The sequence below is a fragment of the Balaenoptera borealis genome (genome assembly GCF_965194805.1).
Source record: "Balaenoptera borealis genome assembly, chromosome: 2".
In the NCBI taxonomy this organism is placed as follows: domain Eukaryota; kingdom Metazoa; phylum Chordata; class Mammalia; order Artiodactyla; family Balaenopteridae; genus Balaenoptera; species Balaenoptera borealis.
The window spans coordinates 177827655-177845471 of NC_138867.1; the positions used below are offsets into that span (position 1 = coordinate 177827655).

General features: G+C 53.3%; 1 protein-coding gene across 14 annotated transcripts in view; it reads right to left on the bottom strand.

Annotated features, from left to right (window-relative positions):
• Nucleotides 1-16482, bottom strand: part of DNM2 (dynamin 2) — a 92481-nt gene extending 75999 nt beyond the window's left edge. For 13 of the 14 annotated variants that reach the window (XM_082380192.1, XM_082380191.1, XM_082380201.1 and 10 more), the window contains exon 1: nucleotides 16180-16482. In XM_082380192.1, the coding sequence (XP_082236318.1) occupies nucleotides 16180-16340 (161 nt within the window). In that variant the 5' untranslated portion in view covers nucleotides 16341-16482. The remainder of the gene's footprint in view (nucleotides 1-16179) is intronic. The other variant, XM_082380193.1, reaches the window with a different exon arrangement.
• Nucleotides 16483-17817: the final 1335 nt, after the last annotated feature.

A 17817-nucleotide genomic window follows, 5' to 3' on the forward strand; every position in this document is an offset into this window, starting at 1 on the left:
GAGAAACCAGCACTCTCCTACAATGCTGGTGAGAGCATAAAATGATGCAGTCACTATGGAAAACTGTCTGGGGGTTTCTCAAGGTTAAACACAAGGATTACCAAATGACTCAGCAATTCCACTCCTAGGTACATACCCAGAAGAAATGAATGCATATGCACCCACAAAACTTTGTCCAAAAATGTTCACAGCAGCATCATTCCTAACAGCCAAAAAGTGGAAATACCCCAAATGTCCATCAGGTGAGGACTGGATAAACATAAGGTGGCATAACCATAGAGTGGAATATTATGCAGCCATAAAAAGGAATGAAGTTCTGATAGATGCTACAGTAAGGATGAACCTTGAACACATTAATGCAAAGTGAAAGCAGCCAGACGCAAACAGCTACAGAGCATATGATTTCATTCATACAAAATGTCCACAGCAGGCAAATTCACACACAGAAAGTAGATGAGCGGCTGCCAGGAGCTGGGGGTGGGGAGTGACTTGACTGCCTAATGGGCACCGAGTTTCTTTTGGGGACATGAAAATGTTCTGAGATTAGATACTGGTGATCGCTGCACAACTCTACACTAAAATCAGCCGGATAGTACACTTTAAAAGGATGACTTTTATGGTCTGTGAATTATATCTCAGTAAAGATGTTATTTTAGAACAAAAAGCACAAGAGCCACCTATGTACCAACAAGGGAAAAAGTCCATGTTAAAAAGCTTTAAGATAAAAAACTGCTGCTGAGGGACTTCCCTGGTGGCGCAGTGGTTGAGAATCTGCCTGCCAATGCAGGGGACATGGGTTTGATCCCTGGTCCGGGAAGATCCCACATGTCACAGGGCAACTAAGCCTGCGAGCCACAACTACACAACTAAGCCCGCACGCCTAGAGCCCGTGCTCCTCAACAAGAGAAGCCACGACAATGAGAAGGCCACGCACTGCAACGAAGAGTAGCCCCCGCTCGCCACAACTAGAGAAAGCCCATGTACAGCAATGAAGACCCAACGCAGCCAAAAATAAAAACAAACAAATAAATTTATTTAAAAAAAAAAAAAAAAAAAAAAAGAACTGCTGCTGGCCCACACAAACTGGTCTAACTCCAAGTGGTGACCAGCTCTGTCTGGCCCCAGGTGAGTAGCGGCCGGGGTCAGAGCTTGGCACCAAACAGGCTCTGCTACCTTTGCTGAGTGGGTCCCACTTAGTGATGGAGACGCAGATGGGTGAGTTTACACAGAAAGGGAGATGGATTTCGAGAGCATCTAATACACACCAGGCACAGTACAAGGGGCTGGCGCACACCTAGGAGCAAGGCCCCGCCATCAGGGCACTCACCTACTACTGGGTGGTAGGATAATAAACCAAATAAACAGGTAGAACAAGGACGCGGAGTGACAAGTGCTTCCAGGAAAAAATAAGCAGAGCAAAAGGATGGAGTAATAGGGTGGGGACATTTTAGCAGGGCGGCCAGGGAGGGCCTCTTGAGGAGGAAACAATTTGAGCAGAGGCCCAATAGAGATGATACACGAGCCACACGGCTATCCGAGGGAAGGAGCTTTCCAGGCACAGGCAACAGCACGTGCAAAGGTCCTGAGGTGGGACTGTGTCTAACATGTTTGAGGAACAGTGTGGGGCCCTGTGTGGCTGGAACAGAGCAAGAAAGAGAGGAGTAGGAGGAGGTGAGGGGAGAGAGGTGATGGGGCAGGGGGAGGAGGGTAAGGAGATCACGCAGGGCCTTCTGCGTGATAATGAGGACTTTTTTGGCAGCACCGTGCAGCTTGCAGGATCTCAGTTCCCTGACCAGGGACTGAACCCAGGCCACGGCAGTGAAAGCCGGGAATCTTAACCTCTAGGCCACCAGGGAACTCCCAAGGACTTTAGCCTTTACACTGAGGGAACTAGGAGCCATGTTGGCTTCTGAGCAGAGGAGGGGCACCTTCTTCAAAGGCTCCCTCCCACCACTGTAGGGAGAACAGCCTGGGGTGGGGAGGGAGTGGAGTCGGAAGGTGCAGGACCTAGCAGGAAGTGACTGCAATGGTCCAGGTCAGCGCCCATGTTAGAGGGAATAATAATGGTTACAGAAACTAATAGCGGGACTTCCCTGGTGGCGCAGTGGTTAAGAATCCGCCTGCCAATGGAGGGGACACGGGTTCAAGCCCTGGTCCGGGAAGATCCCACATGCCGCGGAGCAACTAAGCCCGTGCGCCACAACCACTGAGCCTGCACTCTAGAACCCTCGAGCCACAACTACTGAAGCCCGCGTGCCACAACTAGTGAAGCCCGCACACCTAGAGCCCGTGCTCCGCAACAAGAGAAGCCACCACAATGAGAAGCCCGTGCACCACAATGAAGAGTAGCCCCAGCTCGCCACAACTAGAGAAAGCCGGCGCACAGCAACGAAGACCCAAAGCAGCCAAAAATAAATAAATAAAAAATAAATAAATTTTAAAAAATTTTAAAAACTAATAGCAAAACTCTCCATGTACCGAGGCACAAGTATTATTTTTGCAGAAACCAACAAGCTGATTCCAAAATTTACATGTAAAGGTAAAGAAACTAGACCGGCCAAAACAATTCTGAAAAAGAACAAGGAATTCCTTGGAGGTCCAGTGGTTAGGACTTTGCTCTTTCACTGCTGGGGCCAGGTTCGATCCCTGGTTGGGAACTAGGATCCTGCAAGACGCGTGGCACAGCCAAATTTTTAAAAATTAATTAATTCAAAATCTCTCAAAATGCATCATAGTTATAAGGCACACAGAAACGTGCAGATAAATGTTTGTATCAGCATTGATCATAATCACCCAGAACTGGAGACAACCCAGCATCCGTCAGCATCCTTCGGTGGGCGAACACTTCAACAGCCAGTGATCCAGACACACCATGAAATACTCCTCAGCAACAAAAAGGATCAAACTATCAAGGCACACAGCCTGGACAGCTCTCAAAGGTGTTATGCAGAATGAAACACGCCAGACTCAAAAGGTTGCATGAGTCTATTTATACGACATTCTGGAAAAGGCAAAACCATAGAATGGAGAACCCATCAGTGGGGGCAGGGTGGGGTGGGGGGTGACTGCCAAAGGACACGGGGGATTTTGGAGGGTGATAAAAGTGTTCTATATACTGTTTGTGGTGGTAACTTTGTGTGTTCACTATATGTAACTTTTATACCTCTAGGGTGGGGGAAAAAAACCCCACAAAAATGAGCATGCTCTCTGTTCTGATACACTAAGATCTCCAAGAAATACTGTTAAGTGACAATCTCGTTGTTCACAACAGGGTGTTAAGCTGGGCGGGAGAGGGAAGTGGATACACACACATTCGTATTTGCTTCCATTTGCACTGAGAAACTGGGAGGACACAGGAGAGGAGCGAGGGTGGTTAGCCACGGCTGTAGGAGTAGGAGGACAGGAAGCAAGCTTCTCTCTCTCCATTCTTTCTGGTATTTTTGAACTTGGTTCCATGTTGGACATACTACCTATTCAAACAATTATATTAACAAGAACACTCGGACTTCCCTGGTGGCACAGTGGTTAAGAATCCGCCTGCCAATGCCAATAGGGGACACGGGTTCGATCCCTGGTCCGGGAAGATCCCACATGCCGCGGAGCAACTAAGCCCGTGCGCCACAACTACTGAGCCTGTGCTCTAGAGCCTGGAATTCATAACTACTGAGCCCGCACACCCCAACTACTGAGCCCGCGTGCTGCAACTACTGAAGCCCGCTCACCTAGAGCCTGTGCTCTGTAACAAGAGAAGCCACCGTAATGAAAAGCCCGCGCACCGCAACGAAGAGTAGCCCCCGCTTGCCGCAACTAGAGAAAGCCCGCACGCAGCAACGAAGACCCAACACAGCCAAAAAAAAAAAAAGAATCTTCAATGCTTCCAAAGGATAGTGTACAAAAAGGAGAAAAAAAAGTAACTTTGTGGCAAGGAAAGCTGACAGACATGTCATCTCACCCAGAAGATCAAGGTCAACATCATCCACGGTAAGCTTTATCGATATCATGGACCACTGATAGGATGCGAAGAGAAGAGTACCTCATCTTTGTGGTCCTCTTCCCCACAACCCATAGCCCCAGTCGAACCATGAGAAAATACCAGATAAACCCAAATTGCGGGACAGTCTATAAAATACCAAGGTCATGAAAAGCAAAGGCTGTGGCGCTGTCATAGTTGGGCGAAAGCTAAGGAGACGGGATGACCCAATGCCATGTGGGATCCTGGATGGGGTCCTGGGACAGAAAAAGGACGTATGGGGGACAACTGCGGAAATGTGAATCAAGTCTGGCTTTCGTTAATAATAATAATATGCCGAGGTTAATTTCTTAGCTGTGAGAAATATACCACGGTAAGGTAAGAGGTTAACCTTAGGGAAAGATGGGTGAAGAGTATATGCAAGCTCTCTGTACTATCCTCATAACTTTTCTGTATGTTTACAGCTTACTTATTTTCTGTAGATCTAAAATTATGCCAAAATAAAAAGTTTCTTAAAGAAACAAAACAAAGGCAAAAACCCCTCGAGACACTAAACAGCAAAGAACTTGGCATGAGGCATGACACATTCCAGCAAGTTTTTGGACTATCAAAGATAAGACCTGGGAAATTCCTGGCGGTCCAGTGGTTAGGACTCAGAGCTCTCACTACCAGGGCCTGGGTTCAATCCCTGGTCCGGAACTAAGATCCCGCAAGCTGCACGGCATGGCCAAAAAAAAAAGAACACAAAACAAAAACCAAACCCAAAACAAAACAAAAAGATAGACTTAATCATGGCATTTAACGTGGGGGGAGAGGGGGACATTCACACATAAAAATAAAGAAAAAGGATCTGAGAAGAGCCACAAGCTGATGAAGGTGGTCCCGAGCAAAGGGCAAGAGGAACCTCCACCTTACTCTTCCTATAGGAGAGAACTGTATTTTACAGTGAGTAAACAGTCCAAGAACTCTTGTAATTAAAAATCAAGCTAGATGGACCTAGAGACTGTCACACAGAGTGAAGTAAGTCGGAAAGAGAAAAACAAATATCGTACATTAACGCATATATGTGGAATCTAGAAATATGGCACAGATATATGCAAAGCAGAAATAGAGACACAGATGTAGAGAACAACTGTATGGATACCAAGGGGGAAGGGGAGGGTGGGAGGAATTGGGAGATTGGGATTGACACGTATACACTATTGATACTATGTATAAAATAGACAACTAATGAGAACATACTGTATAGCACAGGGAACTCTACTTAATGCACCGTGGTGACCTAAATGGGAAGGAAATCCAAAAAGAGGGGATATATGTATATGTATAGCTGATTCATTTTTGCTGTACAGCAGAAACTAACACAACATGGTAAAGCAGCTACACTCCAATAAAAATTAATAGAAAGTAAAAAAAAATCAAGCTAGGACATCCTTTTGCCAGGAGCGTGTTCCAGGTGGGGGCCTCCCCACCTCAGAAAGTGGCCTGCTCTGAGCTCGCTGGCAACCTGTGCCAGGCGGTGCCACCGGGAGATGCCACCAGGGCAGAGGCCGCTGGAGTCGGGCTTCCGTCTGAACGGCTTCCGCCTAGACGAGGGGAAGTGTTGCAAGATGAGGAGACGTGTCAGCCCAAACCACAGGCAGCCTCTCTCAAGCTGAGTGGGTGGCTCACAGCCTCCGGTCACAGGCCCCTGATCTTGATTTATAGATCCCTGGGACTCCATCGCCCCACCAGCCAGAAAAGAACAACTGTGAGGGCATCATCCTCAAAGCCACTGGCCCCCTGGCTGCAGGGCCCGCTGAGGGCCTTGTAGGCAAGCAGGCTGTGACCCTCCAGAAGGATCCTGGCCACGAGCACACAAGACAGAGGCCCCGTGGCTGGGACGGTAGGGGCTGTGTCCCCAACCCACCCCGGGGCTTCCTCCAGGGCTGGCCTGGCTGTGCCAGGGCGTATCACCCGGCAAGCAGACGTAACGCCAGCTGGGACTGTTCCTGCCTGCTGTGCTCGCTTGCCGGCCTGCCAGTCCCTGGAGACTCTTATCGCTGGGAAAATGTGTCATGGGGCAGAGTCTCCAGGGCGCCTCCTCCTCCTCCTCCGTCTGCGCGTGAGGGTGTCATCGGGGCCCTGGACAGCTCTGCTGGCCACCTGTCCACACGCTATGGGTCTGTGGTCCAAGCGGGTTCAAGTTTAGGCAAAGGAGGTCTCCCAGGACAAACAGCATGGTTCTCCATGCTGTGGCATTTGACTGGAATCCCCCTGGGAGTTTTAAGTTGGTCTGGGGAGGGGTCTGGCACTGGGCATCTCCCCGTGACAGATACTAATGGGCTGCCAGGACTGAGAAGCGATGACCCCAGCAGCTTCCTTTCCTTGGTTCTTGGTCTAAGCAGGCACTTGGGTATCCACGGGCAGGGGGGTGGGGATGGGAGGGAAGCTGCCTTCTCCCCACTGTGAGAGTGTGCCAGTGCCCGGACAGAGTGGGGCCCATTCCTGCCAGGGCTGCCTGGCACCCAGGCAAGAGGCAAGAGTCGGAAGGGATGGCTCACTGGAAGCTGTGCAGGGCCTCAGTCACCTCAGTCCAGGGAGGGGGCCCTGCTCGGCCCCATCTCATAGCCAGGAAGCCAGTCCAGAGAGACAGCCATGCCTGGCCGGCCCCGAGGTCTTAGGCTGTTACTGTTATTACTGTGTGCCCAAAGGGCAAATCACAGCCCTCCCCGTAAAAAAGATACACTTGCTTCTGTCCCCCCTGGAGCACCCCAAACCCCTCTTCTATTCTCAGTCCCACACATCCCAGGTGGGCTGCGAGCCCCCAAAGGCAAGTCGCAGGGCTGTCCGCCGGTCCCCTTCTCAATGGACATCTGTGCAGTGAAATTAATCCAAGTTTGGGCTTAAGGTACCTTCACGGAACAAATATGCGTGCTCCTACTTTGTGCCAGGGTGGCGAGGAACGCTCGAAGATCCCTGCCCTTGTGGACCTGCCGTCTGGGGGGTGGGGAGGAAACAACACAAAACAGTTTCAGGTCCTAAGATGAGCTCTGAAGAAAACACATCTAGGCACGCGGTCTGAGTGCCAGGGCCCTGTGTGAACCAGGGTAGGTCAGGGCCGGCCTCTCAGAGGGGTGAGGTTTGAGCAGGGACCCAAGGAGACAGGGGCAGGGTGTGGAGAACTCTGGACAAAGAGGAGATGTGGAGGAAGGAAGAGAAAGGCCCCGAGCAGGCATGAGCCTGGGGGGTTCAGGGGCGGCCAGGAGGCCGTGTGGCCGGCGGGATGAGTTTGGGGGACAGTGGGAGCAGGCGAGGGCGGGGGTGTTGGGGGGGCCAGTGGAGGACTTGGACTTTGAGCCCAAGTGAGGTGGGGGCCACAGAGCGTGGTGGGCAGAAGAGGGACATGCCCAGACTCAGGCGTTCACAGGTACCCTGCGGACACTGTGGGCGGTGGGGGAGGCAGGGCGGGTGCCAGGGGACCAGGGCAGAGGCGACTGCACTGGTCCAGGCCGTGGAAGGGGTCGGGACGGGTGAAGCGCGGCGAGGACACGCTGATGTGGGAGCACTGGGATGGGCTCTCTGGCCAGTCCCGAGTCCACTCATTCAACCCAGGTGAACAGCTGCCGGCCAGCATCCTGGCCTCCACACCCAGGGAGGGGAGGGCCACACACCCAGTGCTGGCCATCAATCTCCCCCTGTCCTCCTCTGTGTAGACACGTGCTCTACACAGGTGTCCCATGTCCACGTGCAAATCCTGGGAGTGGGTGACTAGAAACAGCCTGAGCATCCATCAGCACCGAGAGGCTGGTGAACAAACAAAGGTGCCTTTGTACCATGGAGTACTATGCAGCCGAGACAACGACAAGAAAGCACCCTGTGTAACAGGCCATGGGCCTCGAGCCGGGGCCCACAGCCAGGCAGGATGGGCACAAAGGTCCTCGTGCAGCAGTCACCTACCTGCTTCCACGCAGCTGCCGCCTGTCCTCGTCTAGACAGAAAGACCTACTGCCTCCTCCAAGAAGCATTCCCTGACCACCATTCCACCCCAAGGCTCCCTATGGGGCCGCCGTCTCCCACATGCCTCCATTCCCTTCTCACTGGAAAGTGCCTCCTCAGAGAAGGACCTCTAGGGCCCCTCGGGTAGAGTGAACAAGTGGGTAAGGGTGGGGCTCAGAGCCTCACCCCCACCGCCTGTGCCATCTTTGCCCCTCAACGGCCTCATCTGTAAAATGGGGCCAAGCTGAGGGGACGTACAGACAGCACTCAGTGCCTAGCACATGGTGAGTATGTCAAGGGCATGGAAAGTCCATTCAGTGTGACAGGAAGACCAGAGCCGCCCCCCAATCGCCACCAGAGGAGGCAACTCGAGCAGCTGAGCCGTGGCACTGGGCACCCCAATGGGTACTGCAAGAATCCCCACAAGGGCTTCAATTACTCCTCAACACCCGGCTTTGTTCCAGAAACTTCTGAGGCCACTCTGAGGTACAAATGCAGTGCAAAGGGAGGGAAAACTGGACCCTGTGAAGCTGGAGCCAAGGGGAAAAGGGAGGCTGGAAAATCCAACGGAGCCAGGGGTGAGGATGCTACTTCAGGTACAGGCCAGCAGGCCTGGGGGAAGGGGGCCACCCATGAAGGCCGAGGCTCTGGGTTCAAGTCTGGCCACTTGGGCAAACCTCGTGACTCAGTTTCCTCGCCAGTAGACGGAGATCAAGCACTGGCCTCGAAGGAGGTGAGGCGCCTTGTACCCAGGTCCCAGCACGGATCCTGGCAAACAGCACGTGAGACAGCACTGTCCTCTCTCATTGGGACAGACGCAGTGACTCCTGCTGGCCCCCCACCTCCATTCTTACCCCTCTGGGAGGGTCAGGAAGCTCCAAGCAGCAGTTACAAACATTTCGACGAAGCAGGACCCCTAGGATGTGTTGCGTGGTTGGAAAACAAGTTTCTGAACGATATAAACAGGGTAGTCCCAGTTCTGGAAAGAAGATGTACCCCCAAAAGAAGCAACCCCGAATAGTGCTGTGTATTTTCTACAGGTACCAGCGTGTCCACATGTACGTAAACACGAGAGGGCTCTGACAGGATATATGCCAAACTGACAATGGTGCTTCCACGTGGAGCTGGAAGGAAGGGACAGGGCGGGCAACGTATCCTTCCTCATCTGTCACGGTTTCCCTTTTTCCGAGAACTCAGTCTTCGGTGTTCTACTTATATAATTAAAACTTAGGAAAGACAGGCATCTGACAGGCAGTTTCCTGACCCTCATGGGCCCAGTGGTCTTGCCTTCGACTCAGGCCCCTTTCCATATCTGAAGGGGGCCCCTGTGGAGCCCTCTGTCTGGGACACCCTTCTCTGGGGTCTTCAAGGGGCTGGATCCATTGCAGGCCCGCCCTGACCACCCCGTCGGAGGCAGCCCCTGCCCAGCCACTCTCTCACTCTCCCCACCATTTTCACTGCACTTCTCCATCTTCAGAATGTCACTGCTCATTTAACCATTCTGCTCACCTCTGCCCATCTCGGTCCCCGCTGGGTCCCCAGCACCCGGCATGCTGTCGGACACAGAGTTAACAACCTCAAGGATCCGGAAAGCCAGAAATCGCTCCATCCGTCGCCTCGGCCCCAGCCCCAGATACAAGCACCGTAGTGTCCACGACTGACCTGATAGCCAAAAGCCATGGCCCCACCTTCCCAACCCCACTATCCCCGGGCAGTGGGCTCTGGAGGAGACAGGCCCGGCTCAGGGCCCGCTCCTGCCCTCCTCCCTACGTGACTTCAAGCCAGTCCACCTCTGAGGCCTCAGTTTCCCTACCTGTGAAGCAGGGATGCTAAGAGCAGTATCTGCCCCCAAGGATTGCTGGGACCACGTGGTCCGATTTTAGACATAAGTCCCTGGGGCACGGCACACAGTGCCTCTCCACACAAACATCAGCTCTTACTGTGTTATAAACATCCAGCAGCAGGTGAAACCGAAAGGGCCACCCAGCACCCTGTTCAAGGTGAGGGTGACTCCAAAGGGGAAAATCCCCAGCATCTAGCAGGGACCTCATTGCCAATACTAACAGGAACCCCAATGTACCTGGAAGCAGGAGTCTTTTCTCTCTAGTGCCATTTTGCCTCGGAGGCAGGGTAATTTTTTTCTTTATTCGGATTGTGGCTAATGGCCTATAAATATCTCATTATTGGCTTGCATTTTTCCAAAGTTCTAACAATAAGGGCTTAATTACAGCATGCGGTTGGCAACCCCAGCAAATTAAGGGTTAGCCGATGTCCCCATTTCTTTCTGCAGCTGAGGGGCCTGTAATTTCGGCATTTTCATTCAAATCGGGCAAAAGCTTGGCAGATGCGGCTCTGAACCAAATGCAAACACCAGAGAGACACAGGGTTCCATGCCACGCCCAGCGCTCTCTGCCCGCACTGCCTCTGAAAACTCCAAATCTGGAACTGTCCACGAGGCCATCCTCTGCCCTCACCCACAATGAACCGGACTTTTTACCAGAGGATTTCAATCCGTGTACCTAGCGAGGGCCATTATCCCCAGACAAATAACTCTGAAAAGCATTTGGGCAGCCCAGAGCTGAGCTCTGGAGAAATCTGTCTTCCTGGTTATGAACATAATCCCCAAACGAGCCAAAACGAACAAAGAATTACGTGGGGAGACAACCCACATGTAGGGTTCGAAGCTGTACATTTTTCCAGGCTTTTTACTACGAAAATACAACTGTTTGGAATAAGATGGGCTCACACGTCCACTTGGTCTGGGCCCTAACAGGTCTTGCATAGGTTTTCTGGGTCATTCAATCCTCTTCTAGATCACTCTGAGTAGTTGTTTCGTAGTTGGTTGTCTGGACACATTGTCTAGTCAATTCGATAGTGTTGGGCCTTTTTTGCTCCCAATTTCCCACCATCATATGCTGAATGAGCATAAAAAAACTCTCATGGCCAAATGTTTGTTCACAGTCACTATTCCCACTTAGAAACGGCAGGAACGGGCTCCCACTAGCATTTCAGAACCTGGTTCGCCAGCTGGTTCCAGCTGCATCCCCAGAGCTCAAAGTACACTGACAGGTGCTCAATGAGTGCCTGTGCTAAAATGAGATGCTACTTATATTAACAAAGTAATCATGAATTCCTTTTCTTTAAGGAAAGAGAAATTAACAACTGATCTTCAGAGTCCTGACCCAGGGCTATACAAAATGCACAGGTCTAATATTTCACAAGGATTAGCTCATTTGAATGCTCAGCCAGCTCCCAGGAGAGAGGAACCATCATGATCCCCACTTTCCAGACAAAGAAACTGAGGCCCAAGAAGTGAGGTCATTCAGCTGATGGATGCCACCTTCCCACAGGTGCCTCTGGACTCTGCCTGCTCTGGCTGGCCTGGGTACTACAGATCACACAGGCAAAGGCCCTTCGGCTTTGCCTGAAAGGAAGGACCATGGAAATAGCAGCTGTCATTTCCAAGTGTCTTTGAACACCAAAGAGCTGTTAAGGGACAAACCAGCCCAAAGAGCAAGCCATGTGCCCACCCCTCAGTCTGGCAGGGACGTGAGCCAACGGTCATCTGACACACATTCATCCAGCACCCACTGTGTGCCCCGCAGCGGCCCCATGATACAGCTACGTCTCCCTGCAGGGATCCATCACCCGAGACCAAATGGAAACGCAGCTGGAGACGGCAGAGTCCATGGGCAGCTGCTTCTTGTCAAAAGAAAAATGGCACCGGGCCCTACATGTGCTCACAGGCACTACTCACTGAGAGCATCGAGGCAGAGCTGCACATCAAAGGCGAGAGCCCTCAGCTTGCCCAGGACCAGATCCAGAAGGATCACAACAGTGCCACCAGCAGCTCTCCCTCTACCCAGGGCCCTCCCTGGCCCCCAAGTCGCCACATGGCTTGCACCCTGCCCCACCCCAGTACCTCCCTCACCTCATCTCCCCGCCACTCGCCCACTATACCGTGTTCCAGGCACACTCCCACCTCAGGGCCCTTGCCCTGGCTGTTCCCACAGCCTGGGACGCTCTTCCCACAGATCTCCACTGGTGGGTCCTCCCTCACCTCCTTAAGTCTCTGTTCAAATGTCACCTGCCCATGGAGGCCTTCCCTGACCCTCCATTTAAACCTATAACCTCCTCCTGCCCTCTCCATAATCTCCTCTTTTTTTCCGTAAAATGGTTATCTTCTACCTTGTTTCTTCTTTATCTGCATCCTGCTGGAAGGTCAGCTCCCCCAGGGCAGGGGCTTTGGTATCTTGCTCAGGGCTGTGTCTGCAGCCCGAGAACAGAACCGGGCACAGAGTGAACATGTTCAGAAAACATTTTTCAATGAACGAATGAAAAATGCATGACTTTTTAAGTGCTTTTTCGCACTAGACACTCTTCCGAGACTCATTTAATCCTCACTCCACCCTCAATGCCCTAAGAGGTGAAACACACCTAACCTGGTGGCCTGAATGGGGCCCATGAGTAGGTAATGTTAAGAGCTGGGGAAACTGGGAAAACTGAGGCTCGGAGGACAAAGACTGACAGGATCAAGTCCAAGACTGGGAGACTCCAAGCTGGAGGCCTCAACCTCTGCCTCCCCTTCCTGCTCTTCTCCCAAGGGAAAATTTCTAAAGCCCTTCCCTCTTGCCAGCCCGAGGCTAAATGACAAGGGTCACCAGGGAGCCACATCCTCCCCTCTCTTTAGGGCCACAGGTCTATCTGCTGGTACAGGGCAGGACAAGCCCTGGGCCTTAAACTCAAAGGTTTCCGGGGCCAGGAGGCTCTGGGTAAATATGAAATGGGCCTGGGCAAGCACTAGGGAGTAGTGGGGACTGTGGCAGCTCAAGGGGCCACTCCTAGTCTGATGGGGCAGCCAGTGGCTGCTGCTTCTGAGACCCAGGCAGTTGGTGCCAGGCACAGGCCCACGGAGGCCAGAATACGATGATTATAAAAGCAGCAGCCCCGGGTACAGGGTCCATGCACTCAACACACGTTAACTCACCCTGTCCTGCAGAGAGGGCCTAGTAATCACCCCATTTTACGGAAAAGGAACCGGGCCATAGTCACACAGCCAAACGTGCCAGAGCCAGGCCTAGGGCCCAGAGCCTGTGCGCTACACCGCTAAACCCTACAGATCTCTGGGGTTTTTGCTAGCACGACCAAAATCTGATTTTGATGCAAAATCTCACTTTTAAATGTTGACAGCTAATTAAAAACAAAACATTTTAGGGCTCCCCTGGTGGCGCAGCGGTTAAGAATCTGCCTGCCAACTCAGGGGACACGGGTTCGAGCCCTGGTCCAGGAAGATCCCACATGCCGCGGAGCAACTAAGCCCGTGCGCCCCAACTACTGAGCCTGCACTCTAGAGCCCATGAGCCACAACTACTGAAGCCCGCACGCCTAGAGCCCATGCTCTGCAACAAGAGAAGCCACTGCAGTGAGAAGCCCGGGCACCACAATGAAGAATAGCCCCCGCTCGCCGCAACTAGAGAAAGCCCACGCACAGCAACAAAGACCCAACGCAGCCAAAAATAATAAATAAATTAAATAAATAAATTATAAAAACCAAAACAAAACAAAACATTTTAAACTCCATGCTGGTGAAAAAAAAAAACGGAGCAAGCAGGCTTCGGTCCCCGTGGCCATGGACCTGCAACCCCTGCTACGGGGCTGGGCTAATTGGGCTATTCTCACTCTCGGATCAAGTTCTTAGAAAAGCCACAAGGAGGAGGCAGGGAAACAGAGCAGCCCGTGCTGCCCCCGAGGCACAGAGTTTGACGTGCTCTCCTGTTTGTTCCTTGAAACCAGCCGAGAGACCCTCTGTGTGGATCCAGGGCTCAAGGGGGGAAAAGGGTCCTTAGCTGCAGCACAGTTTAGCCAAAGTCACAAAAAGAAGCAAGCAGTGGGACTCAAAGCGAGGCCTGCCTGCCATCCGCCTATGGCAGGGCTTTGTAACTGAGAAGCCTTACCCACACTCCAGAAATAAAAAGAAGTTGGCTCCTGTTTGAGCACCCCATACCCAAAGAGAGACCTTTTTACAGCTTTGGTTCTCGAGCCCTGAATTAATGCGCTTAACGACCGATGTCACGCTGCAGGCTCTAGGAGGAGGTCGCCACAGGAGCCAGCTCAATAGCAGTTGGCAGTTGCCAGATGCCAGGGTGGGTGGGAGGGAAAGGTGAAGGGCAGCGGGCCCGAGAAGAGGTGGGGATGGGAGAGAGACCCGGGGTCTCCAACCCAGAGCCCTCAATCCCTCACTGAACAACCTCGAGCAAGAATGCTCGGCTCTCTGAGCCTCAGTTTTCTGCTCTGGAAAATGGGATCACAGCAGTGCCAGCCTCATAAGGCTTAAATGAAGTCCAGTGTGTAACTTCAGAGCACTTTAATTCTGACTAGCCTTTGTTGTCGATATGAAAGGAACCAGCCTGGGGAGTAACAGCCCCATCCAAGTACACCTACCGTGTGCCAGGCACTATGCTAAGTAAGCACTTTCAACATACCATGTCACTGCATCCTTGCAACAGTCCTGTTGAGGGTCCATCATCCCATTTTTCAGAGGGGAAACTAAGGCTCAAAGAGGTCAAACAATCTGTGCGAGCTCACAAGGCAGATGAAATGGACAGAGCTTTGCAGACGCTCACCGGAAGCCTGGGCAGACAGGAAGATGGCCAAGCAGGGGGCCCACAGCCCAGCCCGAGGCTCAGCCCAGGCCGCGCTGATCCCAAGTACACACCTTTCCGCCACAGTAGACAGAGGGCATTGCGCCAGAGACAAAGCAGCAAAGGAGGAAATTCATGCTGCTGGGAGCAAAACCCCAGGCCTCTGGGAAGGCAGGGGCGGGGCTGGGCGCCCAGCTGGGCTCCACTGAGTGCCAGCCTGGTGGCCTTGGGCAAATAGCAAGTCTTTTCTGAGCTGAACCAAGAAACAACTCAGCTTGGGGCCTGCTGGATGAACATTACCTCTTAACACTGATAACAACAATAATAATGATGACTATGACATTATTATTTGGCAGCCACAGTCACAAATGGAGTCCTTCCCAGAATGCAGAAGTGGCCACCCATCTGGGAGGCAGAAGGACAAGAGGTGGGGGAAGGGAGAGGGGAGAATCAACCGCCCTCAGTGGCCACAGGGTCCATTCTCATCCATTAGCTTCCTGAATCCTGGAAACAGCCCAGAGAATGGAATTTGTACACTGGACAGATGGGCAATCTGAGGCTTCTCAGGGCTGCCCAAGGAAGGCTGTATACCAGCTCTTGCCACCACAACCTGATCAAGCAAGAAGTTCCTTCCCAGGATCCAAGGAGGGCCCCCACTTTTCAGGTTTTAGCTTGGGCTTTGGACCCTATGTTCCAGGGCCTCGGAGGCACCCTGACACGGGCCAGGAAAGACTCCTGGAGAAAGTTCTGCCTGGAGTCCTACTTCCAATAGAAAGGAGTTCAGGTCTCATCCTTCAGCTCCCTTCTCCTCTGCATGCTCCCACCACCCCCTGCCACAGAGGTGACGGCTAGGGCATTGACAGGCAGATTAGGAGAAGGACAGACACCAGGACAGACAGACAAAAGGGTCCACTTGTAAGAGAGGAGCCAGCGTTCACCAGGCACCAAGTTGAAGAGTCAGCCCAGGAGAACCAGACAACAGGGTCTCCTAGGTCCAGCCAGCCAGTGAGACAGCAGAGGCCAGCTGGGTAACCCAACAGAGGAACAGCTAAGTGTTAAAGTCTGGGAGGGGCACGGATGGGCAACCAGACAGGACAGGTCATCCTGGATAGCTAGCCAGGCAGCAGGGGGCTGCCCTGCGGTACTGGACAGATGGATAGCCAAATGGTGGTGGCGGGGAAGCCTATCCAGGACAGAGAGACAGCCAACCAGACGACAGAAACTGCTCCAGATAAATGAACAGCCAGCCAGACCGCAGGGATCGGCCCAATAGATATCTAGGTGACAGGTTTCGGACAGAGAAGGGGAACCTATCCCTGACCCACAGACAACCAGATGGCATAAATCACCCACTACAGCCGGGGGCCAGAGAGTCGGCGGGGGTTCACCGCACCTCCTGGCCCACGCCCCCCAGCCCCTGCAGGGAGCCCTCCGCCCAGGGCGTCCCACAGGGCCCGCCTCCCTGTCCCCGTCCCCGTCGCGGGCACGCAAGCGCCGCAGTTACGCCGGCGGCGCAGGACGCGCCATTCCCGGTCCGCCCTCCGCGCCCTAGGCCGCCGCCTGCCCGCTGTCGCCGCCCCGCTCGCTCACCGGCCCACGAAGTTCTCGAGCACCGAGCTCTTGCCGGCGCTCTGGCCGCCCACCACGGCGATCTGCGGCAGGTCCAGGTGGCAGCTCTGGCCGATGGAGCTGAAGGCATCCTGCAGCTTGTTGACCAGCGGGATCAGCTCTTCCATCCCGCGGTTGCCCATGGCGTCGGCGGCCCCGGCCCGAGAGCCCAGCGCTCCCCGCCCGCCCCTGGCCCTCGACGATGCGGCCCCGCGGCGTCCGCGGCCGTTGCTCCCCGCCCGCCCGGGCCTCGGCGCGACGCCCGCTCCCGGCTCGGCCTCACGGTCGCCGCCTCATCCGGTTCTCAGGCGACACCCGACCCAAGCGACCTCCCACCCGGGCCCTGGGGCTGCACCCAAAGCCTTCGCGCCACTCCCGATTGGTCGGCCGCGCTGTCACTCGTGCACACAAGCCAATGAAAGCGAAGCACGGGCCTACGGCCAAATGAGTCTCCCCCCTGGGGACCTTCTCTCGGACTCATTGGACGAAAGAACTGTCGCTATTGTGCTAGAGCCAATAGCGGCGGGAAGCGAGTTATCCAGGCCCGGAGGCGGTGTTTCGGGAAAAGGCATCTTGGCCCCGCCTATTAGGGGCAGTTCCAGGATAGCAGGAACATCCGCCAATCTTATTGGTAGGGAGACCGCCAGTCAACAAAGCTGGCCAATGATACTAGGGATCGGCTCTTAACCACGGTCTGTCACTTGACGCTACCTAGTTCCCTAAAAATTTCCCATTGGTTTATATAAATATCACCCCGTTCCATCAGCCAACTAGTCAAGAGAGTGGGACTTAACCTCCGAATCTTGACTCTGATTGAAAACCGTACCTGTCCATCAAAGAACCTCCTCCCGTTCTTACTTGTGATTGTCGTGTCTACTGGAGTCTTCCGGAGCAGAGGGTAGGCCCGCAGTACTCGCCAACGCGCGCCCCCTGCTGGTAGGACGCAGTGGTGATCGTCACTTGTGAGTTTCTGGGCTCTAGAGAAAACTATAAGTCCCAGAATGCGTCTCGGGCCCGGGCTTGCAAATCAGCTCCCTGCGCGGGGTCCCAATGCACTTTGAAGATGAGAGTCAGGCTGTTAATGGTTCCTAGGGAGAGGCAGTCTAGCCCGGCCTCGCTGGCTCCCACTTTCATTCCTATTAAGTCGTCTCCGTGCCTTTGCAAACGCTGTGCTCTCCCCTAGGAATACCTTCCGCTCACGCCTGTCTTGATGCGGCTAACGCTCCAACGTTGTTCCCCTGCCTCTTGAACTTCAGCGCATCTTGGATCTTTTTGAGTACGCAATGAAACTCAACGGACCCTTTCCCAGGAAAAGACAAGTTATTTTGCAGGTAACGTTGGGGGTTCTGGGAACTGGGAACTCTTGACCACTTGGAAAAGAGGCCGGGAATAGGTGGAACGATTTTAAGACAAGTGATTTGATTATGCTGGGCATAGATAGGCCAGAAACAGCCCAGTAAGGAGCTAGCAGCAAAGGAGGTGGGGAAGTAGTCTGACAGAGCGGGGCGGTAACGGGAATGGAGAAAGAAGGAGTAGGAGGGTGGCAGAGTGGCCAAAGGTATATGCTTGCTCCATGACCCAAAACTACTAGTCTCAGAGATAGGCAAAAAAGACTGACAA